Here is a 23,057-nt window from a genome sequence, read left to right on the forward strand (position 1 = left end):
AAATTAAAATATCAAACAGTTCATAAAAGAACAGAAGCAATGATTAGTTGATTAATCAGTGGATTGACAGAAAATTATTTGCCAGTTATTTTAATGAACATTTTAAATTATTTTAAGTTATGTGGGTGTCAAACAATTTTGAGTTTTTATGGTGTTTTTCAATAATCATTTTTTTAAAGAAATAATTTTCAGTTTTGGGATGTTGTTTCTATTGTTTTTGAAAAAAAAAAAGGTTTATAATTTTTAAAAATAAGTTTTGGGGATTTTTAAAAAATAATTTTGAGGGCTTTGGGGCGTTATTATTATTATTATTATTATTATTATTATCATTATTATTATTATTATTATTATTATTAATTACTTTTTTGTTTGTTTTAGATTTCTCTGTAAAGGGTACTTTCACTTTAATACTTTTCCCTAAACATATTTACTTACTTTTGCTTAAGTAAATTTTTCAGTGCATGACTTTAAATTGTGAAAGAGTATTTTCACAGTGAGGTATCACTCTCGCTTAGGCCAAGTAAAAGATCTGTATACTTCTTCCACCTCTGTTAGTGAGCGACCTCCACCCAACCATCCCAATTTACATGGTCACTTTTGTAATTCAAACTCACAAAAAAGTATATGAAAAAAAAAATCACAGAAACGAAGACTATCTAAATATCCATATCCAGTTTGGAAAATACTGCCACAAAAAGTAAAAGTATAATTCCGTATAACCCAAACTACCTTTACATGCCGGAGTTGGGTGCGAGTCCGAGGCCCTAAGAATTAATGGGACCGATTATACTGCGCATGCCCAGTACATCCCCCTCGGTACTGGAGGGTAATGGCTGCTAGGTGAGATGAGCGGATCGGCCGCATCCTTTAAGTGTGAGGCGCTTCCATCGAGAGGACCGTTAACTCGGGCGGTGCCGAGTTAAAATGGTCGATATCCGACCCGAAAAGCATCCCGAAACCGTTGTACATATTGCGAACATCGTCCTTCAAATGTAAGTTCCCCTTTTTTTCTTGTGTGTGTTGGCTGGGCGCCATAGCTAGCTCAGGATCTACCAGTGTGCTTGCTAGCTAAGCTACAGTTGGACTTAGTGGCTAGAGGGAAACTGTGCTAATCTTCACGGTGTAAGCTAACGCTGTCTGCTGTTATGTAAATATGCATGGACGCTGGTTTCTGAAGTGACAGACTTAAGCTAACGCGTCGAGTATGCCTTTATTTCCCATTGTGTTGAAGTGGTTGTTGACAGTTGCTAACTGACAGCGATGCTAGCTGACTACGTTAGCTTGAATTGTTGGCTCTGTGCCTGCTGCCTGCTCGATGCAGCTCATCATCGCTACACAGCACGTACACTGTTAGACCTATGTTATCCGCTTCACACATCAGACCCAGAGACACCGAGCCGGTTCTTCAGCTTTGTCAGTCTTGCATTACACCGCAACTTGCAAGCCAGCCTAGTTAGCAAAGTGTTGCAGTCTTTTGCGGCACAGCTATGGGATATTTTTTTCTTCCGTCGAGACAGAGGGGGTTACTAGAGTTCATGGCGTACCACAATCGATGCAGCACTCACTCATCCATGACGCTTGTAGTGCCTATGTTTCAGTTAAACGTGTGATTGTATAAATACACCGCTTTAAGCTAAAAACAATCACACCATGCTTTGCAACCGCAGCTTTTCGTGGATTACGACAGATAAAAATACAGTGGTAGACGGTCGCGTTATATAAGCTCGGATTCTGCCAAGTGATCTCTCTCTGGCCAGTGATAGTCGTGGTGAATTCAGTTATGTAAGTTAACAGGGTCCTGTTCTGGGATGCAGGGGTATTAATGGATGGAAACTCTGCGATTGGCAACTATTCAGTAATCTTGGAAACTTAAGTGCCACATCAGAAGCTTGAGGTGGAATGATTTCCTCAGATTTTCCTCGATGCTACTGTGACTTTGCAACAAGCTCCAGTGCTGCTGGCTGAGATGCTGGTTAGCAATGATTGATTTATTGGAGGTCCTTAAGTCTACACAAAGAGGACAGAGCTCGTTTGCCATGGACAGTTTAAACAGGGAAGCTGCAGCAGGATCTTAACTTAACCTGACCGAAACATTGGCTTAGAGTAACTGTTGATCACCATGAGAGGTGGTTCATCACTTTACAGGGTTCCTGCAAATCCTGACGAAGTCATAATAGGCATTAATTTCATTAATCAAAAAATAAGACCTCATTTGGTACTAAAATGTCTTAAAGCAATCTTTCAAAGGTCTTAGAAATGCTAAGACATTGACGAGGATTTTATGAATCTTTCTCTGACATTGCTGAGTGAAATCTCAAATTAATTGGTAATAGGTATTTTAGAAATAATTTTCAGAATTTAATGTTGGGCAGATCAGGATACAGGAACCAGCAACACATTTACAACATCCAAATAAATGAAAAATGAATTAACTTTTTTCAAGGCAAACAAGATAATTCAATAATAATAAGTTCATTGTTTTTCCCACTTTAGTTAAGGTATCTGTATGTGAAGTAGGTCATATAACTTTTTCATTTGACCAAAAAGATATTGTTTTATGTTGAAGTCAACATTTGGGCGCAATTGTCCCTAATAATTAATTAATGTTGTTAATGTTTTTCTTCCCTTCAGTTTTGGTTGTGTAAAATAGGTCTTAAATTTAACTTTGAGTTGCAGTAAAACATCTTGAACAGTCTTTATTTAACTCACCTTAAGCTGCATGGACCCTGCTTTAGGATTCAGTTTGATTGTGCCACAGTAATCTTTTTAAGTGTATTTGCTTAGCATGAAGTTTAATCTGGCTTTATTGATTAGTTACTTTGATGCATGAGATGGAACTGATGGTTTTGTTGTGGAATTTTGTCCTGCAGCAGCAAGTGTAATATAATCTAGTAGAGGGAAGAAATTCAAATAGAAATGCAATATTTTGTATAAAAATAAGCAGTACAGTTTTTTAACTAGTGTGCAGTTATGTTGATGTTGCTGTTGACTCCAACACATTTAGTACAAAATTGCAAAAGTAGGAGGTAACATATATGTGCACATACAGTTAGGACTCTTAAGTTCAGATTGATGAAATTGAATTTTTTTATTTATTATATGTAAAGCTATACATATATAGATAGGTAAACGATACAAATAGTCATGCAAAAACAAATGCCAAACAAACAAAAAAAGTATGTCCTTTTAAACATAGTCATACAAGTATAAAAATTGTAGTAAGGGGTGCGAAAATGAATGTAATTAAAGTTGAAAAGATAAATTGCGTTGTTCCAGAAGTTAAGGAAAATGTAATTATAAAACCCAATTTGCCAGTCCAGTAAGAACCTCAGCAGCCTCCCAGTCCACTGATGTCCATACTGCAACAATGTACAGTGAAATTAATGTTTTCCATCAGAGATTTTGCAAAACCGTTTACATACACCCCTTTAATATCACTGACTGGCCTTTGCAGTAGACTAATGTTGCAAATCAATGACCAGTTTTATGGCAATATTGTATTTCCAAGTTTTTTTACATTAATATAACGAATTATGTCAGTCAACATTTATGTACATATTTGACTCACAGACATTCAAATACATGTTGTAAGTAAATGATTTTCCAATTAATTTGTATGCTGTACATATAAACAGATCAGGGTTTGGAAAACTGAGGAAGCATACTGTGTATGTGAATAAGCAGATTTGCAAGTGTGCATAATTTATCAAGTCTGATGCTGAGTTGCACCTGCAGAAAAACACCTGAAAGTGTTCCCATGTAGTTTGTTTTCAAAGTTGCTTGTTCATGTTTTCTGCAGTTGTTTAGTGTGTGGAAGCAAACAGAAAGGCCCAGCTTCTTTTGCACGTGGATTGATAATTGACGGATAGATTTGACTATGTTAATCATAGTTGTGGGTGACCACTGAAGCAGTTCTTTACTTAGCCAACAGACCTTTGTGTAGTGTATATAAACTGACTTTAGAACTGGAACAACGCTGCGGTTTTCTCAGCAGCAACATCGTATTCCAGATGAGCTGTTTTCCCAGGATTTTGTTTCCTGCATTCCTGAGTGAGCAGCAGAGAGGTTACACAGAAGTGAGAGAGACAGTCAACAAGCAAACTAAGTTGTATCAGGCAGTGATGTAGTGTCAGTAGTGTTTGGTGTTATTGACTGCTCCACCTGACTGATCCACCATACACAAACACAACAACACTGGGGAAGCAGCAAGCCAATACTTCACAAATCTATTGCAGGTAATTGTTGCAACACAGCATACTTAAATAATAATTTTGGTTTCAGCACCAACTTGTAATCTGAGTGGATTTATGATTTATGTTTTAAGGGTTTAAGTGAGAAATTGCTGAGTGTTCCTCAGTCATGTGTAGTTTTAGTCACACTTACCTTTCAGTGCAACTGTCAACATTGACATCACTTCTTGAAACATACGTGTTAATGCTGTTATCAGTATGTCAGTACATGTGTGTCTTCATATACTAGTGTTTGCCTAGTAGTGAGTTCTCAATAACTTTATGGATGTCTGTTCATTATATCATTTAAAAAGCTGTTTATCTTGTTTTTATTTGTTTTGATAATATAGTGGTAAATGGTCGGGATATTACACATTTTAAAGCCTCCAGTTCTAGCAAAATAGCCTGCTTAGTTTTGTGCTTTTATATCGTGCAAAAATGTATTTATGTTCATTCATACTACTTCACTCTGCTACAACTTGATCTGTACAAACGCATGTGTCTGGTAATATAACATTAATGCATAGTGCATTGATTTGTTTGGAATATTTGCATGAGGCAGAGTGCACTTCACTGTTAAACTCAGGTTTTTTAAAATATTTGCAATATTGGCATGTGGTATAGTGCTCCTTACTTTTAAACTCAGTTCTTTGTTTATGCTTTATATTATTTTATTGTTTTTAATCTAACTTAAATTCAAATTTTGATAATTGTTTTGTGCGAAGGGAGACTGGCAATTAAGAATTTGTTTGTATGGTGCAAACAGCCGTTTTGACGTTGCATATGACAATAAACTCCTTTAATCTTGAATACATTGCTTAAACTGTCTGCAAAATAAGTATTATTTGTCTAAGTCATAGTGTTTTTTCTTTCAGTGATAGTCTGCAAGTAGGTATACAAAAAATATCAATAGGCCCATTAAATGTTATGCATAATAATGGTTATAAGGGTGTGAATTTAACACTACCCACCTGCCAGATGTAGTAAAATGTAGGCTGTTGCTGGGCAGCTTATCTTAAATGCCAGCCATGATAAATGTTACTACTTAGACAAGAAATACATGTGGGTCATAGAGTAGTTAGCAGTTGGTGTGTTTTACATGCACTTCAAATCTGTTTTTTTTCTTTCTTTTTTTGTTTTATCTCTCCTGCTTTCCTCTGCACTTCCTTAATCCTTCTCTCTGTGTTTTCTTGTGTCCCTTGCATCCTGCTGAGCAACTTTTCATGCATTGTCCATCTTTTTTTTTTTTTTTGCAGTGCATCCACTTTAAACATCCCGTCTTAGTGGTCAGTTCTGCCTGCCGTTCAGAGGTTAACCTGAGGCCATGGCAGTGAAGGACCGTGTCGAGGCGGTGCTCAATGTGGGTCTGCGTGTTCCAAGCATCATGCTGCTGGATGTCTTGTACCGCTGGGATGTCAGCTCCTTCTTCCAGAAGATCCAGCGCTCCAGCCTCTCCAACAACCCCCTGTTCCAGTACAAATACCTGGCACTCTACCTGCACTACGTAGGTTAGTGCTGGTGTCTCGCACACACACTCACAGCCTGGTCCAGTACAAATACATTCCCCTTGTATTAACACTTCTTAGAGGATTAGTGTAAAACAAGCACATTGCACAAATGATTTGTGCTGACTGCAATACATATCGTTTAACACATTTGATAATGTAACACGTATAAAGAGCTGTATCCACGGGCTTGTGAATATTATCAGTGACGTTATCATTACCAGTAGTAGGTGTTTAGTGTGGACTATTTGACTGACAGTTAAAGTGGCTCCTGTTCCGTTGGTGTTAGAAGTAGGTCAAGAGCAGGCAGTCATTATGTTAACCTCTTGGTTGGATTTGCATTGTTTATTTTCTTATTTTCCAGTCAGCAAAATCATGCCTTTGTTACCCAGCTCTGTCAGCTTCAGAATGCTCACACATGGTAGTAGGCAGTACGCCATGAGGCACTGCTTTGTAGTGATTTCAGGACCATCAGGAGGGATTGTTTGGCACGATGGCAAGTTAAGTATGACCAAAACTATCGGAAACATCCCTTGGTAAAATAAAAAGGTGGATGCTGGCTGAAACCAGTTTTCCTCCCCCAGCTGTGCAGTTCTTGCCCCATCAGTGGCATTCAGGCAGCATGAGTCAGCTGTGCCAGTCAGAATTAGTGTGAAACCAGTGTCAAGTGTGTAGGTAGCTCTGTCAAACAGAAGCAAAAGATTTAGTTGGAGCAGGAAAACAGAAAAATAACTAAGAAAAGCGCTTTCTGAGAGTGCCAAACCTCATCAACACTGATCTCTTATCCAACTTTTCCTCAATAATTGGTGGGCCAAATTCCCAAGCACTTAAGTTTATCCCCCACCCCCACCCCCCCACACGTACCTGGTTATAACAACTGGTAGAGCAGTTACAAGGACATAATCCCTCACTGACTTCCCATCAACCTACACTTACCAGAGCATCTGCTCAAAACAGACGTACCACTGTGCCGCGTTGAAAGGTGAGAATTGGAATAGTGTCTGAGACGGTGGGGCTAGTGTTGACTGAGTTAAAGTATGATTTCTAAAATAACGAAGTCTGTATCTCTTAGCAATACAGTTAACTTAATATATGCATGCTTGTAATAGCGGAAATCTCATTTTTGGTTCCCCACCAAAATTCTTCCTTGTGACAGTGCGTCCATCTACAAAATTGTACAGAAGTCCAGGCACATAGGTTAACAAAAACATAACTTCAGTGGGGAAGATAGTGAAGTGATGAACACATTTCCTAAGTGCGCAGAAACGTGTTGTCAAAAACACTCTTCGTAGCTGTGTCCCTGGATTGAACTTTAGCTCGATGGTTACCAGTTTTATTGATGTATAATTTCCACGTAAAATGTTGATTAGTGAATATGTTTGCAAGCATAGTGTTATTTAATTTATTTTTTGCTCTTTATCATGTGATCCAAGTTATGACACACTCTTTTAACAGGTGTTATTCATTTATGAACGGGTAACAACCTTCTTGTGAGACGGACCATGATCCCAGAACATACGATAAAAACCCTTCCCTCAGATTACCGACAGACTAGGGTTTTAACTAACAATATTTTTACTGTCCATTAAACATTCTATTAAGTTTTTCTTTGTTTCCATGTAAACAGTTAGTTGCTCGATTGAAAAACTGTCAGAAAAAGGTAAACGAAAATGTTGATGATTGTTCCCTAAATTCCAAGATGACGTCCTCAGATGTCTTTTGTCCACATTGCAAAGATGTTCAATTGTTTGTCATAGAGGAGTAAAGAAACCAGAAATTATTCTCATTTAAAAAGCTGATGTCAAAGATTTTAAACATTTTTTCTTTAAAAAAAAATACTCAAAACAGTCAATCAGTTATTAATTTATATGTATGAAATCCATTGAATTTCTGGCAACTAACCAATTAATCATTGCAGCTCTACCACAGAGCCTATCATGAAAACAGAAAACAAGGTCTTTGCATTACAGGAAGCCAGTCAGGTGTATTTCAAGTGACACAGGAGCTCAGAAAGACAGCTACAGCGCTGTGAGGGAGAAGTTGACTCAGCAAAGTCTGATGGTCCGGCTGCTCGCCTGTTGTCTTTTAGCTAGGTCAAATCACGGTGTTGAGTTTTCTGTGTGTGTTTTCATACGTCAGTGTTTGTGTGCTGCCAGGCTTGGCTGCAGTTGGTTAATGAGCCAATAGGCTTGGTATGTGCTGATGAGCGCTGTGGGTGGACAGACAGAATGTAAGAGGGGAGCGAGGCAGTAAAACCAAAGTAACTGTTGCTATGCACTGAGGAGTTTTATCGGGCAGGGTTTCAGGAAGTAGACTGCTGTGCGATAAGCCTATTGGCAGCAGTGACTGTTTGATTGACTGTCAAAAATAGCTTCCTGCAATTACATAACAAACTTATGTGTCTCTCTGTCTCTATGTCTCCCTTTCTCTCTCTCTAGCTCTCTCACACACACAGACACACACAAAAACACACAGATGAGATGCTTTTATAATGCATTTATTGTCACTTCTTACTTTGTGCTGTTTTTGTTGATTGTCTCTTTCTGGTTGTTTGTTTGATAACATCACAGGTTACATCCTGAGCTTGGTGCTCTTGACTCTGCCTCGTCAGCACCTGGTTAAACTCTATCTATATGTCCTTACGGCCCTGCTGCTGTTTGCTGGTCACCAAGTCTCAAGGTACACACACATGCAGATTTACATCCACTAGTAGACATGATAAGATGCAGCTATCCTGAGCTCTGTTTCTAGCGAATGCCTTGTATGATAAAATAAGTTCACGGTGGCACCTGGTGCCCATATTAATTCCAAACCTGATGCATAATTGTAACAGTGTCATTTCAAGCATGGGTGGTTATATTCTGTCAGATATACAAAATTCATTTATGCCATACTATCAGCTATAACGGCTTATTGTCATTGTTAGATTTGCAAAGGCACCAAAGCCTTTATTTAGCATTATCTGCATGATATAATGTATTGTATCTTTTCCTGAGCATTTACCAAACAAAAATATACCAAGAGCTACTGAGTTTGTGGTGTATATATTAAGTCACAATAGATTTCCCTGTAAATTGAGCATTTCAACCTCTCTTTGTCAGGGATTATGTCCGCAGTGAACTTGAGTCTGGCTATGAAGGACCTGTCTACCTGGAACCTCTCTCCATGAACAGATTCACCACTGCACTCATAGGTATAATATTGCACATGATCACATGAAGACACACGTGTATGGTGTACATTACAAGGCATGAACGCATCGTGAGCGAAACCCAAACTTAGGCAGGTAGATTTGGTTCAGCAGCTCCTCTCTGAGCTCACAGGATACTATTTTATTTTATTTTGATTTGATCAAGAGTGCCCATGTGTCTGGAAAATCTAGAAAAGTATTGAAAAAGAATAAGACTGATCTTCTGTCACTTGTTGTTGTGCACTACACTGAGCCGCTTACTTTAAACCACAGTGTCTGTGACAGCAAAAATCCATCCTCCATAAGGAAGGTACTGATCTCTTACCAGAGTTGTAGCTCTGGAACTTGTCTGTGCCTCGATCCCAATTTAGAGGAGATGTTAGAAAAAGATCAACATCTGTAGGTTTTGTTTTTTTTTTTTTTTTGTATAGTATGGTGAAAAGAAAAGATTGCCTTTCGTAAAAAGCATCATTTCAGGGTGATATCACTTGTCTGCCCTTTGCATAAATCCTACTGATCACCATCTTCTAACCCTCGTACTATGAAAGCTGATCTCTGTTAAAATGGAAAATGTTAGTTGAGTTGCTATGTTCCTGGGTCCATAGGACCTGGTTTCATCTTACTGAGTGGATATGGAGTCTCCTGTGCTATAAATAGACCATACTGAGTGCTGATTTCACTGCACAGTGAAAGCCTGAGAAAGCAAAAATAACAGTTACATGACAAAGATATAACACTGCAGAGAGAGAGGGGGGTGGGGGGTTAAGGCTGCTAAATATGAAAGTGTATGTGCGTATGTCCATGTTCTTTTGGCTTCATCTTCTTTCATCTTCTTTCAGGTCAGCTGGTGGTGTGTACACTATGTTCGTGTGTGATGCAGACCAAGAGAATTTGGCTTTTCTCTGCTCACCTCCTCCCTCTGGTGGCCAGACTGTGTCTGGTTCCTCTGGAGACCATCGTCTTCATCAATAAATTCTCCATGATCTTCACAGGCCTGGAGGTCATTTACTTCTTGGCTTCTAACTTGTTGGTACCATACAACCTGGCTAAGACTGCCTACAGGGAGCTGGCTCAGGTAATAAACTAGTTATTCGGCCTAATGTTGCAGTTTTTATTACAGGATTTCAGCTCTAGTGGTCCCGAGAGATTTCCTCACATGTAATATTAATGTTATTTTGTCTTTGTCCCAATTACATCCATCCCCTCTCTTCGCCATCTCTGTATCTCTCTTCCTCTGTCCCCCAGGTGGTGGAAGTGTACGGGCTGCTAGCTTTGGGTATGTCTCTGTGGAACCAGCTGGTCCTTCCAGTTCTCTTCATGTGTTTCTGGCTACTGCTGTTCGCATTGCAGATCTACTCCTACTTCAGCACCAGAGACCAGCCTACCTCAAGGGAGAGGCTTCTTTTCCTCTTTCTTACCAGGTGGGATGATAGCACTGGCCAGACAGTGCAGGGCATCCTAGACTGTACATCACAGCGTCTTTAAAGTGTGTTTTGAAGATCAGCAGAGTTACTCGGAAAATACAGTGAGTTTTTTATTTGCTCGGTTTTGTAACTATTCTTAACTGTCCTTCTTCCCTCCCTCCACGTCCTCAGTATTGCAGAATGTTGTAGTACGCCGTACTCCCTGCTGGGTCTGGTTTTCACCGTCTCCTTCATAGCTTTGGGAGTTCTCACACTCTGCAAGTTCTACCTGCAAGGTTACAGAGCATTTATGAATGACAACACCATGCACAGGTCAGTCACCGTGAATGTCTTTGTGTGTGTGTGTGTGTGTGTGTGTGTGTGTGTGTGTGTGTGTGTGTGTGTGTGTGTGGGTGGGTGTGGGAGGGGGGTTTGTTAATGGTGCGTGTTGACATGTGCCTACACTTTTAAACACTTTTGCATGTTTCTTTCCTGTCTGTTTTTGCAGAGGGATGACAGAAGGCATCACCCTGCTGATCCTTGCTGTCCAGACCGGCCTCATTGAGCTTCAGGTCATCCACCGAGCCTTCCTCCTCTCCATCATCCTCTTCATTGTTGTTGCTTCCATCCTGCAGTCCATGCTGGAGATAGCTGACCCCATAGTGCTGGCCCTGGGAGCATCCAGAGACAAGTAAACTAAATTAACAGTATACTTTTACATTTTTTTAGGTGAATTTACTGTACATTTTTGTGCCAACGGCAATGTTTTAGAAAAGGAGGAAAATTCCCTGGCTGAATGTGTGGGAACAAAATGCCCATGTTACTACAAACAAAGGTGATTGTCTTGTCTTTTGCTCCCTCCTCTGTCTGTCCCCAAGGAGCCTGTGGAAGCACTTCAGAGCTGTGTCTCTGTGTCTGTTCCTGCTGATCTTTCCAGCCTACATGGCCTATATGATCTGTCAGTTCTTCCACATGGACTTCTGGCTGCTCATCATCATATCCTCCTCCATCCTCACATCACTGCAGGTAACACACACACACACACACACACACACACACACACACACACACACACACACACAGAGTATACAAATACTATTAAAAACACTCAACCCTCCATTGGACTTTTTTTGTGTTTAAATGTTTTAGAAAATAAAATCATGATTGATGTAATTGCACCAAATTTGTCTCAATTTATAGAGACAGACCATAATAGCAATCTTGTCTTTAATAGCATACTTGAGAATCCTGAAGCATCTATTCTTTGTGATTAATTATCGACTGCTGAGACTCTCTCCTCTGTCACCTCCAGGTGCTCGGCACTCTGCTGATCTACGTTCTCTTCATGGTGGAGGAGTTTCGAAAGGCTCCAGTAGAGAACATGGATGAAGTAATCTACTGTGTCAACGGGACCTACAGATTACTGGAGTTCCTCGTGAGTGTCATGCACGGACAGTATACAGTAACGTGAGGGAGCACAAACAAGAAGGCACAAGTGGCAAAAGCTGTGGCAACGCTGACAAAAAATACTACATATGTAGTATACTATATATATATGGCATTGAGGTTTCTTTACTTCACTGTTGCCAATTCCCTCCCCTGGCAGGTTGCGGTGTGTGTGGTGTGCTACGGTGTGTCGGAGACGGTGTTCGGGGAGTGGAGTGTGATGGGCAGCACCATCATCTTGGTCCATTCGTACTATAACGTCTGGCTCAGAGCCCAGCTGGGCTGGCAGAGCTTCCTGCTCAGGAGAGATGCTGTAAACAAGATCAAAAGCCTCCCCACAGCCAGCAACACACAGCTGGAACAGTATAACGACATCTGTGCTATCTGCTACCAGGTATGAGCTTTTTTTCTGTCTTTGTGTTTATCTGGAGAGTGTACATGGCTACTTCAGGCCTCAAATTAAAGCTCAGCTAATGTGAAATTTGATTTGATACATGTTAAAGGAACACTTCTCTGCCCTCAGTTATTCACCTCGTTTTAAGAACAGCAAAAGTATATCAAAACATCTGTTTACAAACTCAAATAACTAGTGCATTTTAATCTAAGTTTTGTTTATTCAGCCGTGTGCTTGGTACTGCCCTAACACATGCATTTTTGCTAAAATGTTTTTATTTAAAACTGATTGGAGATGAAAATTATCAATGCTCTATTCAAAGCTGGACTCCATATACAAAAACAGTTATTTTACCTTGTTGAACAAGGGAGCTGCAGATCTACTGCTGCCTCGAGTTACTTTGATTGTGTTTATTGTGAGGCTTTGGTGAAGCCGAAATAACCCTTTAAAACGCCAAAGACACACAATAACACAAACTAACTAACTGATCGAGGCAGCGATGCAGCAGCTGCTCCCATGGTCAGCAAAGTAAAATAACAGTTTTTGCCAAAGGATTCTGGCTTTAAAGAGAGCACAGATCAGTTTTACTTTCAGCTGAGTTTTAAAGTAGTTAAAACTCAGCTGAAACTCAAGTTTTCCTCACTGAGTCAGTGTAACACAAGTTCAACAATGCATGTATAAATGATCATTTGAGGGATGAAGCATTCCTTTAACACAGAGCAAAGTGGTTTTGAAAAAAATGAAATGTCAAAGGAAACATAACAACACTGTGAGTTTGTGCTCATTCCTTCCAGGACATGAACAGTGCTGTGATCACTCCATGCAGTCATTTCTTCCACGCTGGCTGTCTGAAGAAATGGCTTTATGTCCAGGAGACATGCCCCCTCTGTCATTCACAACTCAAGAGCCAATCACCAACCACCACTGTCCCAAACCAAGATGCCCCTGCAGCCAATCAGAGCCCTGCAGGGCAGGAAGAAGCCACAGCTAATAAGAAGCAGAGAGATGACACTGTTTCAGATGATGGGAAGGAGGAGGGAGCAGGAGAGCAGGAGGGAGATAATGGACCTGCCATGTCAGCTGGAGAAACTTCCTCCTCATCTGGTGTGCCCTCGACTCCCCAACAACTGGCCAAGACGCCAGCGTCATCATCTTCCTCTTCTATTCCTCCTTCCTTACTTGTGACTGAATCTCAGAGCCGGTTGCTCACGGATCATCCCTCTTCGTCTGCCTTCTCTCCTTCTAACACAACGGACACGTCGCCCTCTCCTCCATCTCTCTCCTCCTCCTCACAGCCACAGATGACCCCTGCTGACCCTGAACCTGCTCCTCAGCTAAACCCAAGCTTCCTACTGGACAGCCAGGAGTCATCTACTGGTCCATCATCACAGCTTGACCAGCCCACTTCCTCTAAGGAACAGTCGCCTCCTCCTTGCAGCCTCTGAGGCCCATTGTAACACACACGACATATGTGCATGCACACATAAACACACAATCTAAATACTCCATCTGCCAATATTTTGCCTATATTCTACTTGTCCAGCGGTTGGCTATCCCATCATTTCTGAAATTCAGCTCCACACCTCTCCATATCAATTTTGAGAGAAAAAAATCTAAAACAATCTCTAAGCAGACATCTATTACTCAGTTGTCTTGGAACAGTTTATCTTAAGTTAACTTTCACTCAAGCAATGATTTCATTTTCTGTTCAACACAAAAAGGGGAGAGCAGTAATCTCATCTCAAAAATTATCGGTAGTCCTACATCATGTCCACAAAATGTGAAATCCTGAATGAAACTGAAGTAACACGTCACTCCTAGCTTTTCACATTGATATCAGGCCTTTGATGACATTTCTAAAATCATGCTTATGTCCTTCTCATTTCATGTGATGGTTACTCCCATCATGCCTTTGTTTGTGCAGCTTCACTCTCCTCGCTGTACATTTCATAGTATTTGGGTTTTCTCTGTAGTCCTGTATGTGCCATGATATTTTGAGAAATGGGTTAGAGGTTTAGAGAGCCTCGATGGGCTGGCGAAAATTTACAGCGACAAAGACAGAGCATTTCATAAAGTCTACAGATTTCTCCATTGGTTTTGATACAGATTTTCACTGTTGGGTGACAGTAGTTTTGTGTTTTGATGATTAACAGTTACTGAATGTTGTTTCTTGAGGCCACCACGTGACCTGAAGCCTGGTGCTAAGCAGAGGATAAATGGTGTGGTCTATTTAAGTGTTACAGTGTGAACAAATCAAAGTGTTCACGTGAAAGAACTCATTCATTTCATGTGTCAAGCTTTCTCTGTTATAGTGCTTCTATATTTGAATCATACTTGTTTGGCTGGTCCCAGCAAAAACAGTTCTACTCCTCATCGCCAAACTTTTGTATTACTGTTAAAGAGATGTTATTTTTAAGATCATTTTTACATTACTGCTTTATAAGACAGCCCGCAGTGCAGACGGACTGAGAGGAAGACAGAGGAGGGAGAAAACATGCCACAGTATTTGTGTCTGAACCGTCGGCATTGTGAGAATGTGGAGTGTTAATTTGCCCACAGAGCCGGCACGGAGCCCAAACTTTGTTGTCGTTGGCTTCCCTTCATTTATGATACTCATCCGCACTCATCTTCCTGAGCTCAGCTGACTTCACAAACACTTTCAGTCACATGTAACTAGTCCATCCCAGGTTTGCCATCGAGCCAGAGACTCAGGAGCCAATCACCTCGCTCCATCCACCTCCTTTAAAAACAAATCACATCAAAGCACCCTGTTTTCTAAGACCCTCACTACCCCTCTGCTGCTCAGTCACTTCACTTCATCAAATGTTACCAGCAAATTGAGCCATTTGGTAGGAAAGATTTTTTTCCACATATGCTAGCACACACTCTTTCAGTCAGCTGTTGTGCTTAGCAAATTGAACTGCACCTGGAGAAGCGTGCGTGTTGAAGAGTCTTGAGTGTTTATAGAAAGACTAAAACTTGCGGCATTCTGATGCACAAGTGTTTGTAGAGATTGCACGCTGCCACTGTTACCATAGCATTTATTTGTTTGTCTCCAGTGTGCTCCAACCTTGCTACCATTTTTTTTTTTTTTGCATTTTTTTTTTTCTTTTTTGGTGGGGTTGGGGTGGGGTGGGGGGGTTGCATTTGCACTAATGTCATTTATACTAGCAACGCTCCAAAGCTGTTCTGTGGCTGTCAGCAACCAAATACCCTCTGATGTGTTTGTGTACGAGGAAACAGCCCAACCTGTTTGTGTGTAATGTATATAAATGTTGCTCTGTATGGCATCTATATTAAACCAGAGGAGTGATGATATATAAATAAGATCAGGGCTTGGTTTCTCCAAAGCTTCCTAGTGGTTCGATTGTTCTTTACACGCCTGTGAACAAGGACAAATTTTGGCTAAGAAGCTTCCAGGGGAAACCAAGCCCTGTGATCTGTGAGACCAGCCAGTGTTACTGCTTCTCCTGTCTGTATGACGCGTCCTCAAGCTGGTGTGATCACTCTGGTGCCCTCTACTGTTAGGAGTGGGATCAGCATGGCGCAGACGAACAGGAGATGCACTAGTTAACCCTTAACAGTATTACTTAACTACCACTATTACTAAAGGTCTTATTACTATGAATGACTTAATTGTGGACATTGGAAAGCGTTGGCTGCAGGGCTGAGAATGAATACATAATCAATGTAGGATCAAACCGGGCCAGCGCATGTTTAACTGTGTTTATTTTTTTTAAGAGATGAAATGTAGAGTTTGATGTATTTTGCACATGTTCCTCTGAAAGGTGAACATAAGGACTTTATGTATTCTTGAACGACTCATTTTATTATCAGCTCCATTCCTTGAGACTTTGACGAAATGGTTACAAAGATTTAAAAAGCCTCATACACACTTGAGTTTTCACTGTACGAGGTCAAGCAGAGAGATCACCTGCACAAGAAGGTGTCACGTGCTCCACAAGATGAGTCATTGGCAACTGTATGTGAAATTGCATTGCAGTATTAAGTGATAACTGTCAGAGAAGCCTGCCAGCTGTTGATTCCAGATGTATTTGCTCAGTTTATACTCCATGTTGGAGAACTTGCAGTTGTTGCGGTCACTCTCCCGACTATGAACTGTGACATATCTTTCCATGCTGTCTGGGACAGTTTAACATCAAATGTTTTAAGGCAATCAAAGCTTAATATTTAATATCTGACTATAAAACCCGTTCACCTGACAACCATAGAAAGCTTATGGATGTTACATATTTTAAAACTATGCTTCTCAATCTTTGCATTATTTGCCTTCCAGTGCATCTGTGAGATTTCAGCTGTGGAATTGACTTCATGTAAAATGCATCAGTGGCAAGTTTTCTGTGAGCTATTGTGCCAAACAAATGCATGAACTCTTCACTTCCACATTATTATTTACACAGCAGCTCTTGTTGTGAGCTTTAGTGTGTTTTAAAATTGTAAAAGAGTAAATTTACCATCAATTCATGTCAGTTAACACATAAATTATGTTTTATTATTGCTCTTGATTGACTTTCTGGTAAAAATAACACTGTAAAAACAATCAAATGAAACCTAAATGCTCTGTTATTTTTTTGTACTGAAACAGGTGATTATTTTATTATTGCCTTCGTTGAATTTAAATATAAATACCTATAGCTAATATAGCAGAAGTCAATCTCATCTGAAATCTTCATGTTTCTAAGGCTCAATTTATCACAAAATCTTTGTAACACTGAAAATGTAGCAAATGTTATGGAATCTATAGCCTCCACAGAGCTCTCTGACCACATATTTCTCTTCTGAATGCACTTTTAATGAGCATTTTAGAAAAGAACAGCACTGCTGTCTGGTACTGTTGCCTCTGACAAACGGATGATATTTGATCATGTTTAGGGCGACTCTGACTGAGATGCCCAGCGGTTTTGTTTCATTCTTCTTTCATCTGATCATTTTTTCCACACAAACATTTAGGAACTGCTCTGTAAAACCTGACTCTGAATGCCAGTTGTATTCTGTTAAAACGCTCCACGGTTGGTTTTGGACTTTCTGCCTGGCATTGCCTTGGTTATTTTACAAAAATTGAATGTCAGAAATAAAATGAACCATCCACTCTGGACTCAGCCTTTATTTTAATTGGATTTACAGTAAATTATGTAATTTTATGTCAAGTAATAGTGCAGTAGTAGCACTTTTCTAGACATGAAATAGTATTCGCTATTATTAGTCATAGGAGAAGCAGGTATTTAAATTTAGACTTGTAAATCATAAGCAATTAATCAAATATGGATCATATCATTTTTAGAAGTTAGAGGTATTTTAATGCATAGCAGCTTTTTTGCTCAATAATGAAAGGGAAAAAAACTATTGCAGACATGGTTTATCAACACAGAGACACATAAAAATAAGAATAACATGATTTTCACTTTAGAATAATGTTTTGGTTTATTTTGTTTCAGGTTTGGTCTGTTGGTGCATCAGTGCGCGTGAAGTTGGACGGCTCAAACACGTGGTGGCGCTGTTGTGTTGTTTATAGACTGAGTGGGACGCGTTCCACGAGCCAAACCGCCGCTGGTGAGACACACACACACACACACACACACACACACACACACACACACACACACACAGAGCACTATTTCTGTCACAGTACTGTAGGGACTCAATGTGCACAGCGGTGAGTTTATAGTGGATTTATATCGTGTTTCTCTTTAATCTTCCATGTTGTTCCTGTTCGTCAAGGGGCTTCTGTCGGGCGCCTGCATGTGTCTGTATTATTAGGTTATTTAATTATGCTTTCTTCTTCTTATTTGTTATGCTTTACTCTCACTTTTTGAAATCTCCAAAATAACACTTTAATATTTGGGTAGATTAAAGGATCTTTATAATGCTCTGTTCTGCTTTAAAGTTACATTTTTATTGCAATGGCATTAGTGCATTTGAGTATTCTGACAGCCTCTTATGATATAAAAAAAAATACAGGACTTCAGATACACCTCTGATGTTCAATCTTACCTGATCGGACATATATGAAAAAATCTTAGGGTGCATGAAATTGAATGCTTTTATATATATATATATATATATATATATATATATATATGTGTGTGTGTGTGTGTGTATGTGTGCGTGTGTGTGTGTGTGTGTGTGTAATTTTTGCGAGAAAAGTAATTTAAATTAAATTTTAAGCATTGCATTTTACACATCATGATAAATAACTTCTGTCATATTTTTGAATAAACGGATGCAGATGCTCTCAGTCCACTCCGATCGATCCAAACACCAGAGCCTCTTAACACTCTTCTATTCATATATATTTTTTCCTTGACTGTGAACCCACTTAAAGCCAATACGGGCTGATCCGCTGCTGTCTCTCTCCCTCTATAAGCAGGAAACTGGAGCATAAAAGACTCTTATTCTCCATAATCAAGGTCAAGAGCGTTTTTCAATAACCTTTGGGAATTAAACCCTGGAACAGCGCCAGCTCGCCCTGCCAATCATTCCCACAGCCAGCTGAATAATACAAAAGTTGTTGACCTTTTGCACCTCGACAGATCAATACGCTGTAGCTTTATTTTATTAAAAGGCTTCGTGGAATTATCTATTAATATTTGTATTTTGTTTGGATTCCCTCTCGGCGGGCGTGATAAATTGTTTCAAATAACAGATGGTGCTGGAGGGAGAGACAAAGCAGCGAAATCTGGTAGCAATTATCCTCAATTATGTTCATTGTTATTTTGAGCTAATTATTGTTATTGTCACTTTTGTTTGTGAGTCTTGCGGCGCTAGCCTGCAATAAGCAGGCCCGATGGAGACAATGGGGAGCAGGGATATGTTGTGACGATGAAATATGGCTTTTAGAATTTAGTCTAACCAGTTGGTCTAAATAAAGCTCAGATCTAAATGTACAGGCTGAGGGTTCAGATCAAATGTACCAAACGTCTGCAGCTAAAATTGGTCTAATATTGACCCCAGACTGTTGAAGCATAACGATTTCAATTGTTTTCTTTAAATTGCAGATTTTGACGCAGTAAAACCTTACAGAAAAGAACTAATTTGGTTAATGATAGACTAGTTCTTGCTACAGAATAGCTCCGTTTATAGAGAAAAATAATTCTAAAAAAGCAGAAATATATTTGAATGCCTTCGATCACAGGCTACAAAAATCAGAAGTTCCTTTTTGATTTCTTTATTTAAAATTTATTTGGCACTCCTTGCGTAAAAGCGGACGTTTTACGCATGCAAAATATCTACTTTTGTATCAAACATCTACAGATGTATGTTTGATATAACGAAGTTGTGATTGTCCTGCAGCTGAGAAGCGTCCACTCTGCTGAAGTGCCACTGAGCAATTTTCTTCCAGCATCTGGAGCTCCGAGCTGCTCTGCTGGGTAGAAAGAAACTTTCCCGGTCGATTTTCAATGATGTGGTGCGCACAAGAATTGATTTCCTCGTTTTCAAAGACACCCTTTTGCAAAAATCCCTTTAACGCGGACAGAGAGGGGATCCGGACCGGGCAGCGGAGGACAGAGGGACGGAGGAGAGGAGCTCCGTGTCCGCTGCATGGGGCGGACCTGACTCTACTCTCGCCTTTGTTTGGGGGCGTCTCCTCTCCTCCCGTCCTGTCCCCTCCCCTCCTCTCCTCCGGTCCCCTCCCCTCTTTCCCTTCCCATCCTAGCTCCCTCTCTCTCCCCCCGGGGCGGGAGAAGCCCGTGTTTGGTTCTCAGAGAGAGTCCTTTGGGAAGAGTCACAAAGCGTTTTCCTCAGAGAGGGAGCGGAGTGGCGAGAGCTCGGGAGTCATCCGCAGGAAGCAGCGCTGCTCTGGACACCGCAGACCTCAACACGTCCCGGACCGCTGGGCTGAGGGAGAACAGGAGGACGCAAAGAGCCTAAAGAGGAAGAAAGAAGTGTCAGATGATGATGACATCTGATCTGGGTGCTAGTTGATCTCTCTTTTCTGTCTGACAGCTTCCACTGTGGATCTCCAAAGCGCACCAGGAGTGACTTTTTAACACCTTTTCACACCAGACGTCCTTCTCGCGATTTAAATCCGTCTTTTGACATTTTGGATCCTACTCTTCCGATATGATTTCCCTTCCGTTTTAGCACACACTTTCTCACGAGGACTAGAAATAGAGGAATCTTGATTTCTAGCAAAGCGCACGCGAAAGCCGCAGCAAAGAGCGCACCCACGTTGCTCCTCTCAAGTGAAGGATCTACGGGAGAACAAGTGCACAGCCAGCCAGGAGAGAGACCGACAAACACAAGGACAGGCACCGAGCTACGGAGGTTTGTTCATGTTTGGGATCCAAGAGAGCATCCAGCGAAGCGGCAGCAGCCTGAAGGAGGAGCCGCTGGGAGGCATGAACACTGTCCGGAGCTGGATGCAGGGGGGCGGCGTGCTGGACGCCAACACGGCCGCCCAAAGGTGAGCTCTGCACGGGTTGAGGAGACATGCCGCAACCCACCCACATTCACCGAAACAGCGAGATGTTTCTGTCAGGACCTGCGGCCGCCCGTGCAGGACACGAGGCTGCTGATGGGGAAAAACAGCCGGAGCTGCTGTCCGGAGGAAGAAATATGGATTTCTATTGCTAGGATAATTTGTGAAGTTGAGATTGTTTTTCAGAATGTAAAATTTAAAAACACATTTAATACCCCGTATATTTTTTAAGAGAACGCACTAAATAGTTAATGGCAACATGTGTTACAGATTTTTACGCACATGCAACGTGCGCCACGGTTTAATGAGCCTCAAGGCAAATGGACAAATAAATAATTCTAGATCCAGGCTTGGGGTTTAAAATAAGGAGCAAAAATAAGCAAATCTCCTCTCTTTTCCAAACATACTCCTGGTTTTATTAAAAGGAAACAAGATTCTCCTTTTGGTCCACAGTACCAGAGGTGTTAAGGTGGATAAACCATGACCTCGTGCTTTAGATTTTTATAACAAGAGCAGACTTCAATATAAACAAATTTGATTACATTTTCAGATAATTTTTTTGACTTTACAAAAAAATATTTTAAAAAATAGCTGTTTATTATTCAGATTGCCCTTTGTCAAATCCATAAAAAATAATGAATTTACGGGCTGGTTATGGCTCCCCAGATTTCTTTGTACTCACTTTTTCAAAGTCAAACTTTTTAGCCTCTATCGCCGACTGATCCACACCTGTGTGTCCGCAGTGGAGTGGGTCTGGCCCGGGCTCACTTTGAGAAGCAACCGCCCTCCAACCTGCGCAAGTCCAACTTCTTCCACTTTGTCCTGGCTCTGTACGACCGGCAGGGTCAGCCGGTGGAGATCGAGAGGACCAACTTCGTGGACTTCATCGAGAAAGAGAAGGTCGGTGCAGAAACTCACGGCGGTGTGATGAATTTCTTATTGTTATTAAATATGCTGAAAGATACTTTACCATGTAGATTTTCTAAAGGCCTGATGATTATTCCACTGTGGTGTCTGATATTACTGATGTCAGCGTTAAATTTTAAATTTTAAACATTTGCAGCAACTAAACAATAAAATATCTTAAGGGTTTATAATGCATTATTGTTATTATTATTATTATTATTATTATTATTATTATTATTATTATTATTATTATTATTATTATTATTATTATCATCATTATTATTAGTAGTAGCAGTAGTAGTAGTAGTCGTAGTTGTAGTATAATTAGTTTGGATACACTTGTAAAATAATATACATTCGATCCAATTGCGATATTTAAAAGATAATAAGACAAATCTGGGCGTTTAAATTGTTTAAATTTACAGCTGGATTCAACACAGCCACTTGTTCTATATAAACAACGGCGGGGCAACCGTCTCCTCATCAATTATGACACCGTTTAAATTAGCTGAAATGCAGCAGGAGAATTTAGTGTTGGATTTATTTGCCCTCCAAACATAACCAGTAATTACAGAGGAATTAAAAAGCCACAATAACACCATGATTACACGTGGAGAAATTATAGGGCTGCCCTGCTTTAATATGTCCGCTGTGAACATAAATCATTTATTTAATGTAGCCTATGACCGGTGTGAAGAATTCAATAAGTTGGATGTACAATTCACGGGCCTACATTTGCAGAGAGTTTTAATTTGTCCTAAAAAATGTTCATTAAACAGCTCAGTGTGTGTTATGTGTGTTAAGGAGACGAGCGGAGAGAAGACCAATAACGGGATTCATTACCGGCTGCAGCTTCTTTACAGTAACGGTGAGTGAGGCACACGCGCTCATAAAGTTATTCACAATAAATTTAACCAAATTAGCCTGATTGCATGTTCCCTCCTGCAACATGATACACAGAGTGCACACAGGAAGCGGCTGATATTTTTTAGATTTAATGTGGAAAATTGTGAAGAGGGCCAACAATATGTTTATATCACAGACCCTGCAGTGTAGTGTTTCACAATCGTGTAAGTTGACTGATCTCTGGATAAATGTCACCATTTCAGAGCAGCTGTTGTGGGTGATTTATAGCAGCTTTATGGCTTCATCACTGTCACTGTCCCTAAATGAGTTTGTCCAGTCTGAAGTGGGCTGTGTGACAGTTGCATGTTGTGGCGGTGGGAGCTGTGGATTGTGGTATACAGTCTGCAGGGAGGGAAACTACATAAACTGGCTCCAGCTTCCTCTGAGATTAAGACATGAGGGCATAAAAACTACAATTTGTGAATTACTGATTTTAATATCTTTTGCAGCATGTGGAAATAGACATGAAAGCTGCACCTACAAACCATTTATATCTGATATTGACTGTTAATGTAAAGATAATGTCTGTAAACATCACTGTGAATCATTAATGTGTGTCAAATGGGTTTGGTGCTTGAATCAGTTTTTTTGGAAAAGAGGGCCGAGGATGTTGTGTTGTGCAAACTGCAAGGGCCTTT

The 23,057-nt window shown here is 40.3% G+C and overlaps 2 protein-coding genes across 5 annotated transcripts in view; both read left to right on the forward strand.

Annotated features, from left to right (window-relative positions):
* The first annotated feature begins 807 nt into the window (after positions 1-807).
* LOC121952881 (RING finger protein 145-like) lies at positions 808-17,283 on the forward strand. The gene is made up of 12 exons (XM_042499738.2): positions 808-992; positions 5,486-5,737; positions 8,305-8,413; positions 8,836-8,927; positions 9,764-9,999; positions 10,170-10,345; positions 10,520-10,660; positions 10,836-11,018; positions 11,206-11,353; positions 11,640-11,762; positions 11,934-12,167; positions 12,962-17,283. Exons 2-12 carry the CDS (start codon positions 5,554-5,556, stop codon positions 13,610-13,612), a joined length of 2,277 nt encoding a protein of 758 aa, XP_042355672.1. The 5' UTR covers positions 808-992; positions 5,486-5,553; the 3' UTR covers positions 13,613-17,283.
* A 2,259-nt stretch (positions 17,284-19,542) lies between these two features.
* Positions 19,543-23,057, forward strand: part of LOC121952361 (transcription factor COE1) — a 104,830-nt gene continuing 101,315 nt past the window's right edge. For 2 of the 4 annotated variants that reach the window (XM_088088086.1, XM_088088089.1), the window contains exons 1-3: positions 19,548-20,592; positions 21,351-21,507; positions 22,318-22,381. In XM_088088086.1, coding sequence (XP_087944212.1) covers positions 20,462-20,592; positions 21,351-21,507; positions 22,318-22,381 — 352 coding nt within the window. In that variant the 5' untranslated portion in view covers positions 19,548-20,461. Of the gene's footprint in view, positions 20,593-21,350; positions 21,508-22,317; positions 22,382-23,057 lie in introns of all 4 variants that reach the window. The other 2 variants (XM_088088088.1, XM_088088087.1) reach the window with 2 other exon arrangements.

Source organism: Plectropomus leopardus, chromosome 15 (genome assembly GCF_026936395.1).
Source record: "Plectropomus leopardus strain MGB_pleo_1.0 chromosome 15, ASM2693639v1, whole genome shotgun sequence".
Classification (NCBI taxonomy): domain Eukaryota; kingdom Metazoa; phylum Chordata; class Actinopteri; order Perciformes; family Serranidae; genus Plectropomus; species Plectropomus leopardus.